The sequence below is a fragment of the Conger conger genome, chromosome 7 (genome assembly GCF_963514075.1).
Source record: "Conger conger chromosome 7, fConCon1.1, whole genome shotgun sequence".
Classification (NCBI taxonomy): domain Eukaryota; kingdom Metazoa; phylum Chordata; class Actinopteri; order Anguilliformes; family Congridae; genus Conger; species Conger conger.
Genome location: NC_083766.1, coordinates 45,813,949 through 45,832,879, shown reverse-complemented (window position 1 = coordinate 45,832,879; position 18,931 = coordinate 45,813,949). Strand labels below are relative to the sequence as shown.

Genomic DNA, 18,931 nt, shown 5'->3' with positions numbered 1-18,931 from the left:
TTCAGGGCACACAGTATGCCAAAACTGTTCCACTAAAATAAAAAATAAATAAGTAAATAGTAATTTAATTCAGCTGAATTTAAAATGGTGAAAATAGCTGGTAGAACCTGTCTCTAAAGAGCTTCTTCAGTACGTTGAATAAACAGTGTTTGAATTTATGTTATTTACATAATATACAGTACAACTAATGCATATGGAACAAGGGCTAGCAGAACAGGATCCTGCTCTGCTTTAAGGGCGGTATTTGGGAACGAAGAGCAAAGCCAGTACAAGGAGGGGAAAACAAGGAGGTGCAGATGAAGAGAAAAGGAAAGAGAGAGGGAAGAGAATGAATAACAAAAGCTCACCTCTGCCACAGTCTGCTCCTCGGAAGCCAGGAAAGCAGTGGCAGGTCCCCGAAACACAGTCGCCATTCCCGAAGCAGTTACTGGGACAGTCATCAATGGAGTCTGGGGAAATTACAGGAAGGGGACATGCTGAATTAGTGTCCGACAGAACCAGTACCTGCCAATAAATGACTGAAATGAAGTAAACATTGAATATAAATTGATTTTAGGCCAATTATGTTGATTTCCTTTGTTGCAATAAATTTTGATTAGATTTCAAGGCCTTACATTATTTCTATGGGAATCTGGATGTTGAATCAACATCAGATGTCAACATTGAATCAATGCCTCATCTAATGTTCAATGCAGATTCAACATTTCCTTGCTGTCTAGGGAGAGCTTACCCATTACTTGAACAACCAGAGCTGGGTCAAATACCAGTATGAAATACTCTCTCCAGATGCCAGTAAAATCTGAAAACACTCCAGTATCAGTATATAGCAAATCTTACTGAGCGCACACATTCACCCCTCACCAGTGGCAGAGCTAGCCTGTCATATTTATGGTTATGAGGCACCTTCACCTACCCCAAAAAAAAACTGAATGAGGAGAAGATTTTACAATGTGATCGCAAGTTTATAAAAACTTAATTTTCTTAAAACATCTAGGCTATGATCATGTCAATAGGCGACTGCTCCTTCTCCTAATAACAAATATATCGCTTGCATTGGGCTACCAGTGAACTTTTCATTGTTACAGTACAGTAAGAATACAATGTTTATCACTTGATGAATGTTCTTCAAAAAGCCATGGGCTGACCAGTAATGACACGCAGGCAATAACACGCATTGGATGTAAATAAAGGGCATGTTTAACAATAATAATATCAAATAATTTCAATAACTACAAATTCAGATCCACTTTTGCTTTTCATTGTATGTCACTCCTTTGACCTCTTTCTTTGGTCGTTAGTGAGTTAGGGATCCCAACCATCTAGACTAGAAATCCGAACTAGCAGACATTTACACCACCAAAACTAGCTCAGGTAACTACAGCATTCTGCCATCTCATCATATTATAAAAAATAAAATAAATAATTGACATTTGAAACACTTGAAATATCATTGCAAAGTCATTGCATATCAAAAAATAAGAAAATGGCCTACTGCTTTCAAAGAAATTATGACAGATAATTTAGTTTATTGTGTTTGGAATACATTCTCTGCACTATTTGTCATGTTCGGAGGCTGCAGTCATTTTTATTTTAAGTGAGTCACCATGAAGCTGATATGTTTGTTTAATTGGAAGTATATAATATACTCTAATGCTGTTTGATAATGGCATTGATGCTGGATTGGTAATGTTCTTGCGCCGTGTTCATGTTTAGCTGTTGAAATCAGGAAGTGAAAGCAACTAGTTTGCTTTTAGCTTCTGTAGCCTAGATTGGGAGAGAGGGGCAAGAGGCACTGCACATCTGACCAAGTTTGAATATGGGCTGAACATTGCAGGGGACGGATAAGGCTTTTTAAGATATTGGGCACGTCCCCCATGTCCCCTGTGTAAATGATGCCAATGGTAATGTTCCAATTTGATCGGTAAAGTACGTAATTGAGGAATACATTTTATATATGTATTTCTCTAACAGTGCAACCTATTGGTTAAACTACTGCCCCCAGGTGCAACTATTGCACATTTTTGCCAAGTTTCGTGATGATCGGACAAAGCATTAATTAGTTACAGCTGTTGATTGACATATCACGGACAAATTGTATTGATTCTTGACCAAAATGGGCTAAAAAACACTACGTGCTTGGTTACATCACTACGTGCTTGGACCCCTAAAACAGAACAAAAAGAATAGTGTTCTAGCACAACATACTTGAACCCTTTAAAAAACCATAGGGTTCTGCACTTCGAGCTTCAACCCCTAAAAATCAGAATACAGTCCTTCAGATCCCTGACATTTTTTTTTTAAATGTGCTACTAACAAAACCTTACAACCATATGAAAAACTATTTTTTCCTTGTTATTAATGTCACTAATCTAACATTGTAACCAATGATGTACATGAACTGTACTGGTCTCAAAATGGTTAAAAACAGCATGCAAGAGAAATGCTATTCCATTTTACAGCGACAATCTTTCTGCCTCTCGGCTTTCAGCTCCAAAGTCAAAAGCACTTTTTTCGAACCATGGCTGAAAATAAAAAAATCTACAGTGGATGCAAGACAGGAAAAGAAGACTATCACAAGCATAAGTAAAATAAAGCCACCTTTGGTGTCTCAGAATTCAGCATTAAATAACAGTGAAACTGGTTTTCTCTTGTCACATGCCAAGAGACACACCTGCTCCTAGCAAGCGCTCGCGGAACAAAGCAGCATTTCTGTCCGATAGAGGTTAGTTACATGAGCAGTGACCGTTTTCTTTCCTCAGGAGAGCCAATCATTGCTGACAATGTGATAGGAGAGAGATCGAAGGAAATAGAAAGAGAAACAGAAACTGAGAGAAGGTGAAAAATAGAGGGAGAACTAATGATCAAATGTGAACGACCATGACAAAGACATGGGTATGGTGTCTATGTGCGTGCATGTGTGTGTGTGTGTGTGTGTGTGTGTGTGTGCGTTCACACATGCATGACTGCATTTTTGTGAGGGTCAAGCAGAGATACTTTCCCATCTCTCTTTCACACATGCAACCACAGACAAAAGCATACTGCAGCATCAAGTGGCAAAACGGAGGGGCTCTGATGCAAACTGAGAGGAGTGTCTACCAAGGGGAAGCACGTATCTGAGCTCAGAGCTGGTAGGAAGAGAAAGAAGAAGTCCCAGATCTGCAGGGGTCTGCCGTTTGATTTCCCTCTTAGAAATACAATCGCACAGACGCTATTCCCATTGTGAATTCCACTGTATCTGCCATGAAACAACAAACACCATGTTTTATGGCGTGCGTCTTAACATGCAGGGTCTTCCTGCATAGATTCTATCACCACACAAAATACGATTGCAAGACTTCTTACCCCGGTATCATTTCTGACAATGTCCCTGATTGATTATGATTTGCTCCACAATATAAGGACTATGCATGTGATGCATGTGAGTGCATGCTTATGTGAGTGAATTTGAAAGTGTGCATGCTTGAGGCATCCTCCTGAGAATTTACTCTGGAGACCCACTATAGATAGTATCATTGGACATTCTTACTGTGAATGACATATTATCACAGTAACTACACAATGAGGAAATTCATGGTAATAAGGCCTCACATTTACAATATTTCAACATGTAAGCCCATTCCGCTGACCCCTCCTGCTTGTTTGACAGCCACTTGTGAAAAGGTAATGCTGAACAAACAACCATTTGAACACGCTCAAGCGGCATTACATAAGGCACAACAAATCTCTAATCTAAGTGCTTAATTGCTTTACATTGACTACACTTTGTAGTAATTTTGGCAGGAAACCAGCTCTCCATTGTAAGTTTTGATTATTACAGACAAGAAACAAGAACCTCCTTTTGTGAACATCAGGTCTCTAGGAAATTCCACCACAACAGTGCGAATTACTTGTCTGAACTAGCAAAGCTTCCCGAAATCCAACTTCTCAGCACGTGGAAGTTCATTAAAACCCAAGGCTTCAAATTAATTACAACCCAAGATTCTGCACAATAGCCTCTTACCCCATGGAAGATGTGAGGTGACTTTTCTATCTCTGCTTTTCTATATTTTCCTCCACGAAAACAAGGCTGCAAGGCTTGTTCTAATTAAGTGCTTCTCCCTCAGTTCGTTGTTATTTTTCTTTGCCGGCTGTTTTTTAACTATGACCATAGACCACAGATGAGGGAGAGGCACAGGAGCTCTGTCTATGCCGGAACAAACAAATTAACAGATATACCAGGAATACTGAGCCGGAAAGTGCCTGAGCCGCAAGGAGAAAGCGGAGGCTGACATGGACACCGAGCTAGGCTGAAGGAATGCCAAGGCCTGCAGGGGGGTAGAGAGGGCGGAGGATCTGTCTGCTGGTGACTGAAAAATCATAACGGCCCAACAGCTATGATTGGCCATACTTTGATGGGAGTGGGTGGCACCATTGCTGGAGGAGGGCAGGTGGGTAACACTCCAGGACCCTTATTAAAAAGATATGCGTAATAGGAAGCCGAAGGAACATTCCTTTCCTGTCTCCCTTTATTGTACATTACGTGGCTCAAGTAACTGTAATTATACTGTAACTACAAAGGTATGTGAACTGTAACTATTGTAATGAAGGTACAGTGTAACTACTATAAATGGACACATTGTTTTTACAGTTTTTACAGTAAAAAAATCTGAATATGAAATCCTTTTAAAATTTTATAAGGAGAAACAAATGTGCATTTATGATTGTGACTGAGGGGACTTCTTTTTGGCAGCAGTAGCAAATCAAGCTTAAGTACCATGTGTACACACACATTATACTCACTGTACTGCTATTGTAGTTACACTGTAATTACACAGGTATTATGATAACCTTATGTAAAGTGGGCCCTACCATACAATAACAAAATGCCCCCATTTAAATTAAAAATGGAATAAATAGTGCTTTAATATAGATTTATATATGAAAGCTCTATAAAGTCATTCTACATCATATACAAAAATTGCATGAAAGCAGAACATTCCTATGTGGTATATTTATACATATCTGTCATAACAAAATAAATAAATGGTAAATGGCAGGCATTTATATAGTGCCTTTATCCAAAGCGCTGTACAATTGATGCTTCTCCATTCACCCATTCATACACACACTCACACACCGATGGCGATTGGCTGCCATGCAAGGCCCCGACCAGCTCGTCAGGAGCATTTGGGGGTTAAGTGTCTTGCTCAGGGACACCTCGACACCTGAGCCATGTCGCGGTAAGACATTTTTTTGATGTATAACCTCTATTTTGCCATCATTTTCTGAAAGAAAACTACAGGTACATTTTTATTTAGCTTGCAAGTAGAGCATATAGCACAGGGTTAATGGAGTAAGAGAGAGGTAATGCTTTTGATATGATTCAGGGAAAACAAATTAGTGTTATTTTTCCAAGGTGCAAGCTTTGATGGTTTTGAAAAATTGGCACAACTGTTTTTGCCTATTGCTTTAACGTCTAATTTCAGGAACAATGCTTACATCCAGATAATGTACATGTATTCATTTCATTTCATTTCATTTCATTTCATTTCATTTTATTTCATTTTATTTCATTTTATTTCATTTTATTTCATTTTATTTCATTTTATCTAATTTTATTTCATTTTATCTTTAATTTTATTGCCTGGTTTTGTACAGCACTTTGGTCAACCATGGTTGTTTTAAATGTGCTTTATAAATAAAGTTTATTATTATTATTATTATTATTATTATTACTCAGCAGGACAGGACAAAAGGATGTCAAACAAAGCAGCACTCTGAAATCAAAAGAGCAGGCCTTATTCTCAGAAGCTGCCATTTTGTTTTTCTCTGATGAAAAATACTGAACCTCTGTTTCTATCTCCCTCTCACTCCTACACATCCCTCTCTTTTACCCTCTCCCTTTCTCTCTCAGCCCTCCCCCCCCCTCTCTCTCTCTCTCTCTTTCCTCACCCTCTCCCTCCCTCCCTAAAGGGCATTGCTCAGATGACCCATTTCCAAAACGGGAAATCGCCAAAGCTACGCTGACCTAATCAACTTGGGTCCACATGACCAGAAGCACACAAACACACACACACAAGGTCGGTTCCGGTTATTACCTATTGCCGTGGTGATGAAGGAGACATGCTCCGCTTCTTTCCCATCATTGTAGACAGCCAGGTGCCAGATGCCAGAGTCCATGTACTGGATGAATCCGGTGTCGTGCCTGGAGAAGGGCACCAGTGCGCGATGCTGGTCCTGAGAGCTCTCTAGGCCCCGCCCTTCCTGTACCAGCAGCCTTCTACCGTCCAGCAGCTCCACAAAATCAAACTGTAGGCACAAAGCACACCTGAGCATCAGAGAGAAACGACTGAACATTTCCCTCACACAGACAGGCTACACGGTAATACATGGCAAATGTGTTGACTTTTTGGAAGATATCAATTTTTTACAGAAATTATTTTAAAGACTTATATGGCAATATTTGAAAACAACAATAATTTGTGAGTGTAGTTACAGAATATATTTTATTTTATATTTTATTTTTTGTTAGATTACACAAACAATAATTCATTTAGATACCTGTACAGGCCCTTATTTGCTTTTTGGCAGGCCCACAGACATATGTAACAAAACTCAACAAAAATATACAAGACATATTTAGCTATTGTCTTTTCAATACTATTTCTATAAGAGCCACATATTTAAAAAATACTAGAATTATATTTTGTAAGATCTTGTTGTCTCCCAAATCCCCAAAATAGTAAACACCTCTGCTTTGGAGGCTTTAAATTATTCCAATGTCTGTGCAATTTATGGCAAAATAAATTTAAAGTTATTATGGAACAACACTGGTTTGTGTGTGAGACAGCTGGCTGAATACCAAGGAGACAAGGCTCGTTTTCCTTCCATCTGTGCCTGGTAACCTTTCCCGGTTCGGGAAACCAGCACGGTGTTACAGGCAGAAATCTATTCAGGAAAAGCCCGTCTTTTTCAACTGCTTAAATTATTGATGGGATGTACTCCTGGGCCCTGTTCAAATCTGCGAATCAGCAGAGCTTTTATTGAAAAGATCCGCCCAAATACATATAATTAATCATTTGTGCGATTTTGAATGCGTGAAATCCAATAATGGGTTGGACCGGAGGTAATGAAGATCTCTTGCATGTATCCAATAACGTGCGTCTGCATTTGCTAGGCTTAAGGCGAAATGATCGTGTGTGTATTAAGTGCAAATGGTAATGAAGAGAAACCAGACGGACTGTCGTTCCTGCTAGGCACACATATGTGCAGTATATTTGTACCAATTATAACATCAAAGAAAAAGGGCATCTGGCACTGCTTTTGGTCCATAGGCCCCAATTAGTTTACATTAGCTTTACATTAGTTTGTGAGAATAAATGTTGGTACAGTACATCTCCTATTCCATGTACCTCACAAGTGGACAGCCTTCAAGAGACCATCTGGTTTTGAGATGCACACACACTATAGACACTGTACCAGACATATCATATTGAAATACCACAGCAATTAGTCTCACTTTTCCAGAAAAGGCTGATGTGTATATGTGCGTCTGTTTGTGCATATGTGTGCTTATGTAAGTGTGTATGTGTGTATTTGTGCATGTGGCTGCATGTGTTTTTATATACTGTATATATTGGTGTGTGTTTATGTAGGTCAACCTGTAGCCTAGTGCTAAAATACATGACTGGTATCCGGAAGGTTGGTGGTTCAAGCCTTGATGCAGCCACAATAAGATCCATGCAGCTGTTGAGCCCTTGAGCAAGGCCCTTGACCCTACATTGCTCCAGGTGGGATTGTCCCCTGCAGCTAAATAAGTGCAATGTAATGTAATGTGATATGCATCTGTGCATATGTGTGTTGTATGCTTGCGTGGGGGGGCTCCAACCTGTGTGTGTGAGGGGGGCAGGCCTCTCCTCCCATAGATTCCCACCAGGGCATCCTTGCCGAGGGACATGTTGAACTTGAGGTACATGGGGTGGTCCACATACACCTGGGACCTCCAGAAAATTCCGGGAAGCACCTCCTGAGCCACCTTCCGCCCCACATCAATCTCGCCCATGTCTATGAAGCTGTCATCTGGGTACCAGCTGTCAAGTTTGCCTGCACCACAGCACACAATTCATATGAAGTACACATAAATGTGTCATGGATAAACAGGACAGAGACGTGTAAGGTTGGCGTATCACATTTGAGATTTCTTTATTCTCTCTTTTTTGAAACATTACAACTACAAGCATATTTATTGTTGTTCTGAACTTTTCATATCATCCTGGAGCTTTTGAATTCAGTTCCAGTATGGAACAGTATTTTGAATACTGTTCCAGTATGGAACAGTATTTTGAATACTGTTCCAGTATGGCACAGTATTTTGTTCCATGCCGATTCAAGTTGAGCAATTTTGGTATAAGTATGCATATTTTATTAGGTGTTTTACCCACATGATGTTTTTGCATAATTATCAGATGCTGCTAAATGTTAAGCCAGATAGCTGACCACAGGAGGTCGAAAGGGAATTGGGAATCTGGGGGTGGGGTTAGGGATGTTTCCAAAAACCAACGTCACTGCTCTTAGTGAACGTTTTTTGGGCCTTTTAGATACTAAAACCAGGAAGAGAATGCTGATGTGTGTGAGCTTTTAACATGTCCTACATTTTCTCCCCTTCCCTCCAAATTTGGATTTGGAGGCCTGTCCCCACTGCCACACCATGGATTCAGTAGGGAGTAGATCGTAAAAATGGAATAATAGTAAATAAAAAAAGCACCTATGACATCATAGACCGTCCGTGTTTTGAAACCGCAGATGACAAGTTTTCGGGTGCCGCCATATTGTACAGTTTTTGGAGCCTGAGACTATGCAGTAGGGAAACCAAAAGCCCTTATGGGTCCACTGAGTGTGGCTTGTCCACTAAGCATATGGGGTAGAGTGACGCAGCAGTGACACAAACTGTCCCTGATTCGTCCATAAAGTGCAAAGCCTTACATTGCCGTAATAACACAAAAACGTTACATAGGGAGACATTAGATGAAGAAAAATACAGATTGCAACAACATTTTCTTGTGGAAAACAACTTGGGATTTTTACCATATTGTTACCATTAACTTACATTGAAACACCTATTCTGGAGCCAAACGCAGTGGTGCTCATGAGTAACAGCTCTCAACAAGAACAGTGGCTCATTCTAAGAACTTATTTCTCACCTTTTTTTTCCCTTGCTCCTGACCTAGAAATCAATCAAGGTCCGCCAACTTCCCATTAAATGTTCCTTCTAGGAGCTAGAAGTAGAAGTTAGTGAGGAAAGTTGCCTCTCCCCATCTGCCACGCATCTGCCATGTTCGTAACCGACATGGCTTCGAACTGACATTGGAAGGAGCAAGGACATGCCATTTGCCTAATTCGTGTTTTCTGTTTTTTCCTAGCTTATTTTTCTCACCTCGTTTTCTCGCCTCTCCCATTGGGTGGAGACAGTCGTAGGAAAAGAAAAAAAGAGGTGAAAAATAAGCGACTGGAATGAGCCCCAGGAAATGCATTTCAAAAATGAAGTCTTGACCGCTTGGAACAGGTGTAGCGTAAGCTCCCTGCTGCCACTTTCACAAGCTCAGCAGAGCAATCAGCAAATGCACTGTGTAGTATCAGTTCATGCCGGTAATCACTTGCTTTATGCATTATGTTATTGGTAGCCAATGCGATTACTTATTGTATTCTATGCTTGCATCCTCAATCTTCAATCTGCTTTTCACAAGTGACCTTTTAGCGTAAAAAACATTTAAGGGCAGATTTACTAAAGGGTTTAGCACACACAAATGAAATTGATTTCTTTACTCCCAGAACCAATAGCTTTTGCACTGACTATACTTCAATAAAATCCAGCTTTTAATAGTAATTATCATCACAAATATACTCACTTATTATGTGAAGTATCCTACATGTTGCCGAATGCCTATGTCTCATTCTTAGCAAAAAGCACAATGCAAGACAGACCAGCTCATACATGCAAATAATTTATCCAGTGCAGATTTGTGTAACGAAATCCCAAAACACAGATCCTGCAGAATTTGAACACAGATGCGGGATCAAGAACATTCCGTCTGACAGATGGGAGTCTACCCTCTTGTGCACAGTCGATCCTCTGCTAAGTAATTTCCAAGTCGACATGCTTGCCTACCTCCCACTTTAATGGCTTAGACAACAAATTCATGTATTGCTGCAGATAGATTTTTCTTTTTTATGAGATTAAACATATGCATTTAGAAATAGTTTATTATTTGTCTTTTCACATTATGAAAAGACAAATTGGATAATAGTTTACTTCTGATAAAAAAAAAGAAAAAAACAATATGTCATAAAAGTTTAAACAGTTAAGAAGAAAAATTAAGAGAAAGCCCAGGGCACAGGCTTTTGATCCTAAAACTCGTTGGATGAAGCAACACCTTGGAAATTTTTCTGAGCGAAATGTAGGTCAACCCCCCTTGCTAGAGTTCAGCTCATTCTGAAGCGACGCTTCTCGTTATGGGAGATACAGGATGAGAGGACTTCAAAACAATAACTTGGCTTATTTTCTGTATTGTTCCTGATGTCTGTGCGCCGTAACGTGGAATTGGAGAGCCGTAGCTATCGACTTTCTTTCAGTGGCAGCTGTCAGTCAGAGAGGCAGTCATTTGGGGAATTGCGAATGCTGCTCCTGCTGTTTATGCGCCAGGGTGGTATTTAAACTTGTGGGATTAATCAATATGGTAATGGTAGAGCTCATCTCTCACCTTCGCCTGTTGTCTGTGGCAATTAGTGCAGCTAAATTGGCAGTGTTTGTAAAAGGAGGGGGGGGGAGCGTGAGTGGGTCAAAGTTTGCAGCCATGTGTGCCTGTGCTGCAGGGGTGTTAGTGCCAAGCTGTTGCCCTGCTTTCTTCTGCCGCCAGGAAAAGAGTCCAAATTAAGAGATGAAAGGAGCACTTCCGCACGGGGGGTGGGGGAGCCGGTCAGAATCGTTAATCCCCCCCCAAAACAACTCAGCAACGGGTAACTGAATCCCTAAAGCTGCCCACGTCTCCCTCCAGGAACCAAATCACATTATTCCGCAGTTCCATAGTTCCGAGCAACTTTATCTGGACTTTTTCATTGGATTAAAATGCAAATTTGCGCACGGCACCCGAGCTGGCCTCAGTGTGGGACCGGATGACAAAGTGGAAAGACTGCGGTTCTTTTTCTTCCCTTTACTTTTTTTTTTTTTTTTACCAAAGAATACATTTAATGGGGAGCAATGTTTTCCTGTTACCTTTAAGGCCTGCGATTTGAGTGTAAATTACTTGTGTGGCTCCGGTATGAACCTTGATATGTGTGTTGCCAGCGTCAGCCTATTGTTCATTGTTTCAAAGAGGGCTGTGGAGTCTCGGAGTATTAATTAGATCAAGTTTTTGTGGAAAAAAATCTAATTTTTTGACTGCTGAAGGACAAGAGGTCCAGTTACCACACCTTCTCCGTGTGGAATTTAATCACTTTCTCTTGGACACAGTGACGTCTTGATATGAACGGTGCACACAATGGCACAATTGGATGCATCTCAAGACTTTTCCATTTTACTCAGTTGACACTGATAATACGGGCTGGGGTGCGTTGGAGACATAATGGTATTCTAACCACCCCCCTCACCCCCCTCCCACCCCAGCCTCAATAAAAAAGGTCCAAACAAGCCGTGTGGCAGATGGACTCATGTTGCACGTCCTGTTACTTTTAAAAATGTGGCAAAGCAGCCAGTTCAAATGAAGACAGTGGTCCATTATGGAAAAAGAACGAACCGAACATATATCAAAATAATGTGTGAGCACATACCTCTCATATTGCTTTCAGCTTTTGCAATATTTATTGTCAAAGAATTGATCATATTTGCAATATACTGATTTATATTCAATTTCTATACGTAAGGAAGAGGTGGAAGCAGGATGTTCCCCAAACACCGACTGCCAGCCAAGTGGTTAACAAATATTTCCAACCCTTTGACAAGAAGTGATAATTTCTGAGATAATGTTGTCCCTGTGCACCCCTACTACATTGTCTTCTTGTCTTAATCACTGGCTACTTGAAAATCTGGCCAACACCTTGTGGAAGGTCATGAATTATCAAGTGACATTCACATTCGAGGGTGATAATTGCCTCAAACCTGAAAACAGATATTATGTGTTTAGACCAGCATGCTCAAGTGATTTATGTCTCTGTACCACATAAACAGGACCCCATCACCACAGGAAAAGCACTGACAAAAGGCTGACAACATATCCACAGTATATTTCAGTATATTAAATATTCTTCATAGGTAACGGTGGCACTGTGAAAAACAAAGTCAATCTCAACAAGTATTTTAGCCAGGTTGACTCATTGCAATATTTGCCAGTGGGGTTAGAGAATTTCACCTCAAGGAAACAGTAACTTAAAACAAGCTAATATGTTCGATTAGAGAAAGAAAGATCTTACATCATTACAAGACTAAAATGTTTGTTAACCCTGGTATGACCAGTTTGAAATTACCAGCTACCAGCTGTTTAAAAACATAGCTTGAGCTGGTCAAACCATGCTGAGTATGGAGCTGGTCTGAACTTGTCAACCAGCTACCAGCTGTTTAAAAACAGAGCTTGTGAGCTGTTTTTCTTAGCAGGGGAGACAGTCAGTCTTTGCAGTGCATATATCTGGGAGGCCCAAGTGGAGAGGGTTCAGATGGAGAAAGTGGTCAGGCTTTCATGGCCAGCTCCTTACCATCGTCTTTGCCCCTGCGGTCGGGCACCTGCAGGCCTGTGTTCCATGATGGGGGCAGCCCCAGGTCTGTGGGCGTGGGGGAGCTGCTTTCGCTGTCCAGCCGGTACGCCTGCCCCTGCAAGGGCTGCAGGTGCCAGTTCAGCCCCAACAGATAAATGGCTGCAACACAGACGCAAGCACACACTGTCATAGACACAATCACTCTACTATACCTATACAACTATACACACTACTATACCAATACTACTACTATACTATATCATTTATCATTTCTGCCCAGTGCATGCCATTAACTGGGAGCAGCCTGTAGCGTAGTGGTTAAGGTGCATGACTGGGACCCGGAAGGTTGGTGGTTCATACCCTGGTGTAGCCACGATAAGATCCGCACAGCTGTTGGCCCCTTCGCAAGGCCCTTAACTCCACACTGTGCCAGGTCTAATCTTCCAGGTCTATTGCTTAGTCTAATCAACTGTGAGTCGCTTTGGATAAAAGCATCAGCTAAATGGAAAACCTTTAACCTGAGTGAAGTACACAACTTACATTTTTACAAATGTCAAATCTTACAATGGTAGCGGGGTCAACCTGTGTTTTTTTTTACTGTACATATAAAATTATTTAAATAGCAGACCCACACATCCAAGCCCACACTCTTTCTTCTCTACCATATTTTTTAGTGCATATTTTACTTACACTACAGGCCAAAGTTATTAGGCTACCTGTAATTACTTCCAAGTTTGCTTGGCAGCAATTAAATAAATGTTATGTCTAAGATTATTTTTGAAGTAAAACAAATCTTGTTGTAATGTATGTTATTGTGGGTAGAAACTGAATAGAAATGTTTGTATGTTGCTATTCTATAAATGTGCTTAAATGAACTAAATGGTGAATAGGCGGGGGATGACACCGAATGGGTGGGGGTGGGGGCACAAAGGCCCTCAATACAGTGAGGGGTCCACTCAAAGCAGGAGTTCCTTCTTCTCGGCCCTATTGTAACCATACGAATTCCAAACATGACCAGAGACTTAAGGAAGTGATCGTGTCAGCAGGATCAGGGAAAAGGCTTAGACAGTAAAGACAAGAGCTCAGGGGGAGAAGGCGCACCGATTTTCACAATGTCAACAAAATAAATGCCCCATGGGATACGGGACAAGGTTGGGCGGGGTCAACCATGATCGATGGATTGGGTGAAGAATAGGGCCGGGCTTGGTGTAAGCTAGGTCAGAAATGCGCCAGTCAGCAGAAACAGACCAGGAAAGAAAGCCATTACGGAGCTTTTATTGGCTTGTTGACGCTGCTTTTGACTAAAAGGCCTAGCCGCTCCACATCCAGATTAAAAATGTCTGCAGCACAGCAACATATTTTTTCCTTTGACTCTTTATTCAGCTCTTGCTAGGCTTACAGTAAGCCTGTCTCTCGCTCTTCTTCCTGTCAGAATTTAATTAGCCATTAGTTATCTAGAGTTTTGGGTAACAGATGCGAAGAACATGTGTGAATAGTTCACAACCTTTTTATGCTCAACCCAAAAGGATGGGTTGTGCATTTTGCTTGTTTGATTTCACAAACGAACAATAAGATTGAAACATAGAAGAATATATTGTCACAGCCATATAACAAGTAACTGTAACTACTGTACATAGCAATCCTTTGTGTGTCCATACTCAAGTTTTTATGAACACTACACACAGAGAGATGGAGCCTTATAGAAATAGAAAACCAACACAATGACCTCAATTTAAGTAAAAAAGAAAAAAAAAGGACAGTTCCAATGGTGTGCATCATTCAGTCATGTTCCTAACAGTCTCCAACTGCATATTCCAGCTTGCTGATCAATGATCCTTTTAATCGACAGAACCTATTTGTTCTAAATTAACAGTTCGATCCTAAATTGCCTAGTAGGAAGCATAATGTGATTCTGACTTGTCGCAGGTCAAAGCCGATGCTTATTGCTTGTCTTCAGAGGACAACCTCTCATTAATTGCCGGAGGATTGGATTGCAACGCTCTTTTAATTCGGGCCCCCGGTATTCAAACACTGCTAAATGTCGCAGTCTGAAATTACGAGGCCCTCTCACTCAGCCCTAATAAAGGACGGGCGTTCCCTCGCAGAATGAAAGAGAAGAATTTCACCTCTGGAGGTTGAGAGGAAATAGACAGATATAAAACCACTGATGTGGACTGGGGGTGAACTTCATGAGATGATGGCGATGATGTATTTGCTTTGCGAAATGGCCATTGTCAGAAACCAGCCCGACAGAGTGATGGCTCATTATATCCCTCTTGTCCCTTTGCTGGCTCCTCGACAGTCCCACCCCCTACTTGATTTGTGGTTCTAGATCAGAAGCCAACATGGGTGTGAGGTGCACACAGAGAGAGCATCCCAGCATTGGTAGAATGTTGTGTCACCAGGGTTTTCTGAAACAGCTGGTAGCTGGTTGACCACTTCAGACCAGCTCCCATCTCGATATGACTTAGCTGGTTGGCCAGTTCAGACCAGATCCCAGCTTGACAGCTCAAGCTGTTTGTAAACAGCTGGGAGTTTGTTGAGCAGCTACCAGCTGAGACAAGCTACCAGCACTAGTGGGTTGACCAGCTCATACCCAGCTAGATCAGCTTTATGACCAGTTGGGCCGTTCTGGTTGACCAGCTCATACCCAGCTTGAACAGCTACATTTTCAAGCTGGTCACACACCAGACACAATAAGTACCAGGGTGCTTTTGGAAATGTCGCTAAGCGTGGCAAACAATCATAAGTGAGACCAGCAAAGGGTTTGTAAATTATAGACGTGTTTGGCAGAAGTGGCTGTAGAGGTGTAGACTTTGTAGTATTTGTGTGGGATACCCACCCAGTTGCACTTTACCTTGGGTTCAATTTTCAACACTTGACTTTTTCCACAAGAAGAAATATAATTTCAATATCTCATCAGGTGCATGCCTTATAAGCCAGCTGTACAATTAAATCCAAGCTGGGTTCAATACTTTTTTAAATTTGAAAATGCTCCTGCAGATTCAAGTAGTTTCAACAAATCATTATGCTGACCAAATGTGCAATCATATCAAATAATTTTCTTCACGCTAGTGAGTCAGGTGGGCACAGACAGGTGTGTGTTGTCCTCCGAAGGATCCAATGCCAATTCTTAACACACCAATAGGTCTCACAGGTGTGAGCTGGAAGAAGACACATCACTGGGTGCTAAAGCCAATTTTGCTTCCTCCTACAGAGCTGCCTGGCACATTTAGTGCTGACACAGTTTGGATCCCATACCAGACTGTGGGGCCCATCCATGTACTAGAACAGGAGCAACTGCAAACCTTGGTTTTTTAAAATATGCTGGACTGTTATTCTTCACGGCATGCATAGCAATTTTAGACATAATGGCTTATGATGATAAATATTCCCTCTAAACATGGCAAGTACCTAATTTAGATAAGTTAATAGTTTTTTCAAATATTGGGATCGCAAATGAAAACCAACATACACAGAGGCCCCCCAGGACGGAGTTTGAGAACCCCTGATCTAAAGGGTGAAAGTATTTAAAATAAAGTATTTGACCCATGTTTCTGCTGTCACAAGTTACCGTGGCTCAATCAGCGAATTAGCCACATGCACAATGACTGATTCACTGAATTGGTTCACACACTAATTAGACCAAAATAAAATGCTACAAGACAAGAACATTTATCAGCTGCTGTTTATATCATGGAATGTGGCTAAAAATGATCATGTAAATGATTGGGTTAATTAAATAATTCAGGCAGACGTTGGTCTGAAATCCAGAAACAGCTATGGCCCATCCCTGATTTAATTGAATGCAATTCTTTGGACACCTGGTTTTTCAGGTGTAAACCAGACTCGAAGAATGCCAGCAGTACTAGTGGCCGTGAGGGACAAATTTAATAACCAGTTAACATAGGTTTGATTTTAAATGATTAGCCTGTTGCCTGTGGTGGTTCACTTCCTGATTTGTTGAGGTAAAAACCATGAAAGGACTGTACAGATCGGAGATGAATTGTGGTTTGTGATGGGTTTTCCTGTGTTCTGATCTCTCCTTTTCATTTTTTTTGACATCCATCTTTTTCGTTCCAGCTTTTTAATTGATGTGGTTCAACATCTTCTCTGACTAATATTATGAACAGCAGCAGATCTGGAAATTTCTCGTAAAGTCTTCATCTAAAGTTCTGGCATTTGGGGACTGCATTTGTCATGTGATAATCTGCACTTATGACAATAAAACAGGAATTTTAATTATTCAAACATTGCTTGATATTAAGGCATGTAAAAACAGCATGAGCAGCTGAAGCGCAATTCATATATAATGTATAAACCACATCTTTTCCTCACACAGTCATGCATGCATAAGGCATATGTGCTATTCCTGCCGTGAAAAGTACTTATACTGGCTCCCATGTGCAGGACAGATTGCCAGTGTGACATATTCAGTCTTAATCTCTTGATTTGAATGTGTCTTACACCATGATTGTACACCTGGATATTGTCAGGTTTGGAACAAAAAAAAGACTTTGTCTTTTTGGCATAATACATGTCGTATGTGATAAACCTAATGTCAACATGCTTTTTTAAATTTAAATAATGAGCATTTGTGTCAAGCAAGTAATAATCATTCCACCTTCCTACATTGAGCTGTCTAATGTATCTAACTCTTAGAAATAAACTTGAACTTATAGTTCTTTGTCCAGTATTCCTCTACACAAAATAATAATATATGGGCAAATACGTTTTTTTATTTTCCTTGTATAATTTATTTAAAATTACTGACATAATGTCATTACCATGCGTGGTCAGAAAAAATAACGGTTTAGAATATAAAAATTACAGAGAAATGAACAACAAGAGAAGAAAGGGCACAAGTAAAAGTTTGAAGAAACTTCTTGAAGTACAAAGTTTCTATTCCTTCTGCCGGTACTGTAAATTATTTTGACTACGTATTGAACTGAGGTATGTACCTGTTTTTCCCAATCATTTCTACTGCTGTTTCAGGCCTCGGCTTGTAAACAGAGAAAGTGTAAAGGCTAAATGGCTCATCCGTTTCCATTTACGACCCTACTACTTTATACTTCCATCACAAAAACACCACTGCACATTGAACCTTGGCTCTGTTCCAAAACCGCCTGCACATATATTTTAAAGGAACCTAGAATCATTCAGAAGAATAATAATATAAAAAGGGTACTCTCAGCAGGAATGCGTGTCAGTAAATCAAAAGTGCAAAACCGGTTTCAATTGTAATATAACTCTGAGCTTTAGGTTTGTTTCTGCCTTTGGCAGGAGGAAAGATGGATAACAGGATGTATTCTGCTGCTAGCTGCAATCATTAATTTACCAGATTAAATTTCACTGCAACATGCTCCTCCCTTAATGTGACTAACACAACAAAGAACAAATTGGTGTTTTCTAGCAGCCATGAGTTCAGTGGTGGATGAAGTGAATTAAAAAAAAACAATGCAAAGGATAATGTTAAATAGTCTGCTCATCATTAACCCAGTCAGGAGTATGTATGTATGTATGTATGTATGGGATGTTGAGTCCCACAGTGAAAAAGTAAGCATTATTAAATGTACTCAACCTGATCATATTCATTCAATGCAATCATTTAATGATTAAGTTGTGATCACGCAAACAATACAAACATATCAGGTTAATTTAAAGCAAGCAAATCATGTGGAACCACTATCCACAATTCAATTGAATAAATCCAATCTCCACATGCCATTCCTATGCAATATGTACAGTAGGAAAGCACTTGGGAAATTATTATCAATGAGTAAAGGCAGTGACATAATAAAGTACAAAAAATGAAATATTGGCATTGAACTTGATATAATTTTATAGAGGTACAGGAAAAATAAAATAAATATGTGATGTTCAGTCAAGTAGATCCCATGGAAAGCAGAATACAGGGAAGCAGTGGTTATGGAAGTCATTAATTGTAATTATTTTGGATTCAAATACTTTTCTGTACTTTCTGTACATTGATCTTGCCTGGTACAATTGAGCCAGGGCAGGGTTTGCACTTTCTTTTAAGTACTTCATAGGTTCCAATACACCAGACAAGCTCAGTAAAGCGGAGGAAAGTATTTCAATCCAAAACAATTGCACATTTGACCCAGGTCTAGTGTGGGCGCACAGTTTTATGCTAAGCCATTGTGACAGGTGTCTCAAGCATTGTCAACCCAGGTGACAATGCTCTAACAAG

The 18,931-nt window shown here is 40.4% G+C and overlaps 1 protein-coding gene across 8 annotated transcripts in view; it reads right to left on the bottom strand.

Annotated features, from left to right (window-relative positions):
• LOC133132631 (teneurin-4-like) overlaps positions 1-18,931 on the bottom strand; it is a 208,475-nt gene that overhangs the window by 116,831 nt on the left and 72,713 nt on the right. For 7 of the 8 annotated variants that reach the window (XM_061248188.1, XM_061248187.1, XM_061248181.1 and 4 more), the window contains 4 exons: positions 12,721-12,879; positions 7,868-8,082; positions 6,078-6,288; positions 348-449 (listed from right to left, as the gene is read on the bottom strand). In XM_061248188.1, coding sequence (XP_061104172.1) covers positions 348-449; positions 6,078-6,288; positions 7,868-8,082; positions 12,721-12,879 — 687 coding nt within the window. Of the gene's footprint in view, positions 1-347; positions 450-6,077; positions 6,289-7,867; positions 8,083-12,713; positions 12,880-18,931 lie in introns of all 8 variants that reach the window. The other variant, XM_061248186.1, reaches the window with a different exon arrangement.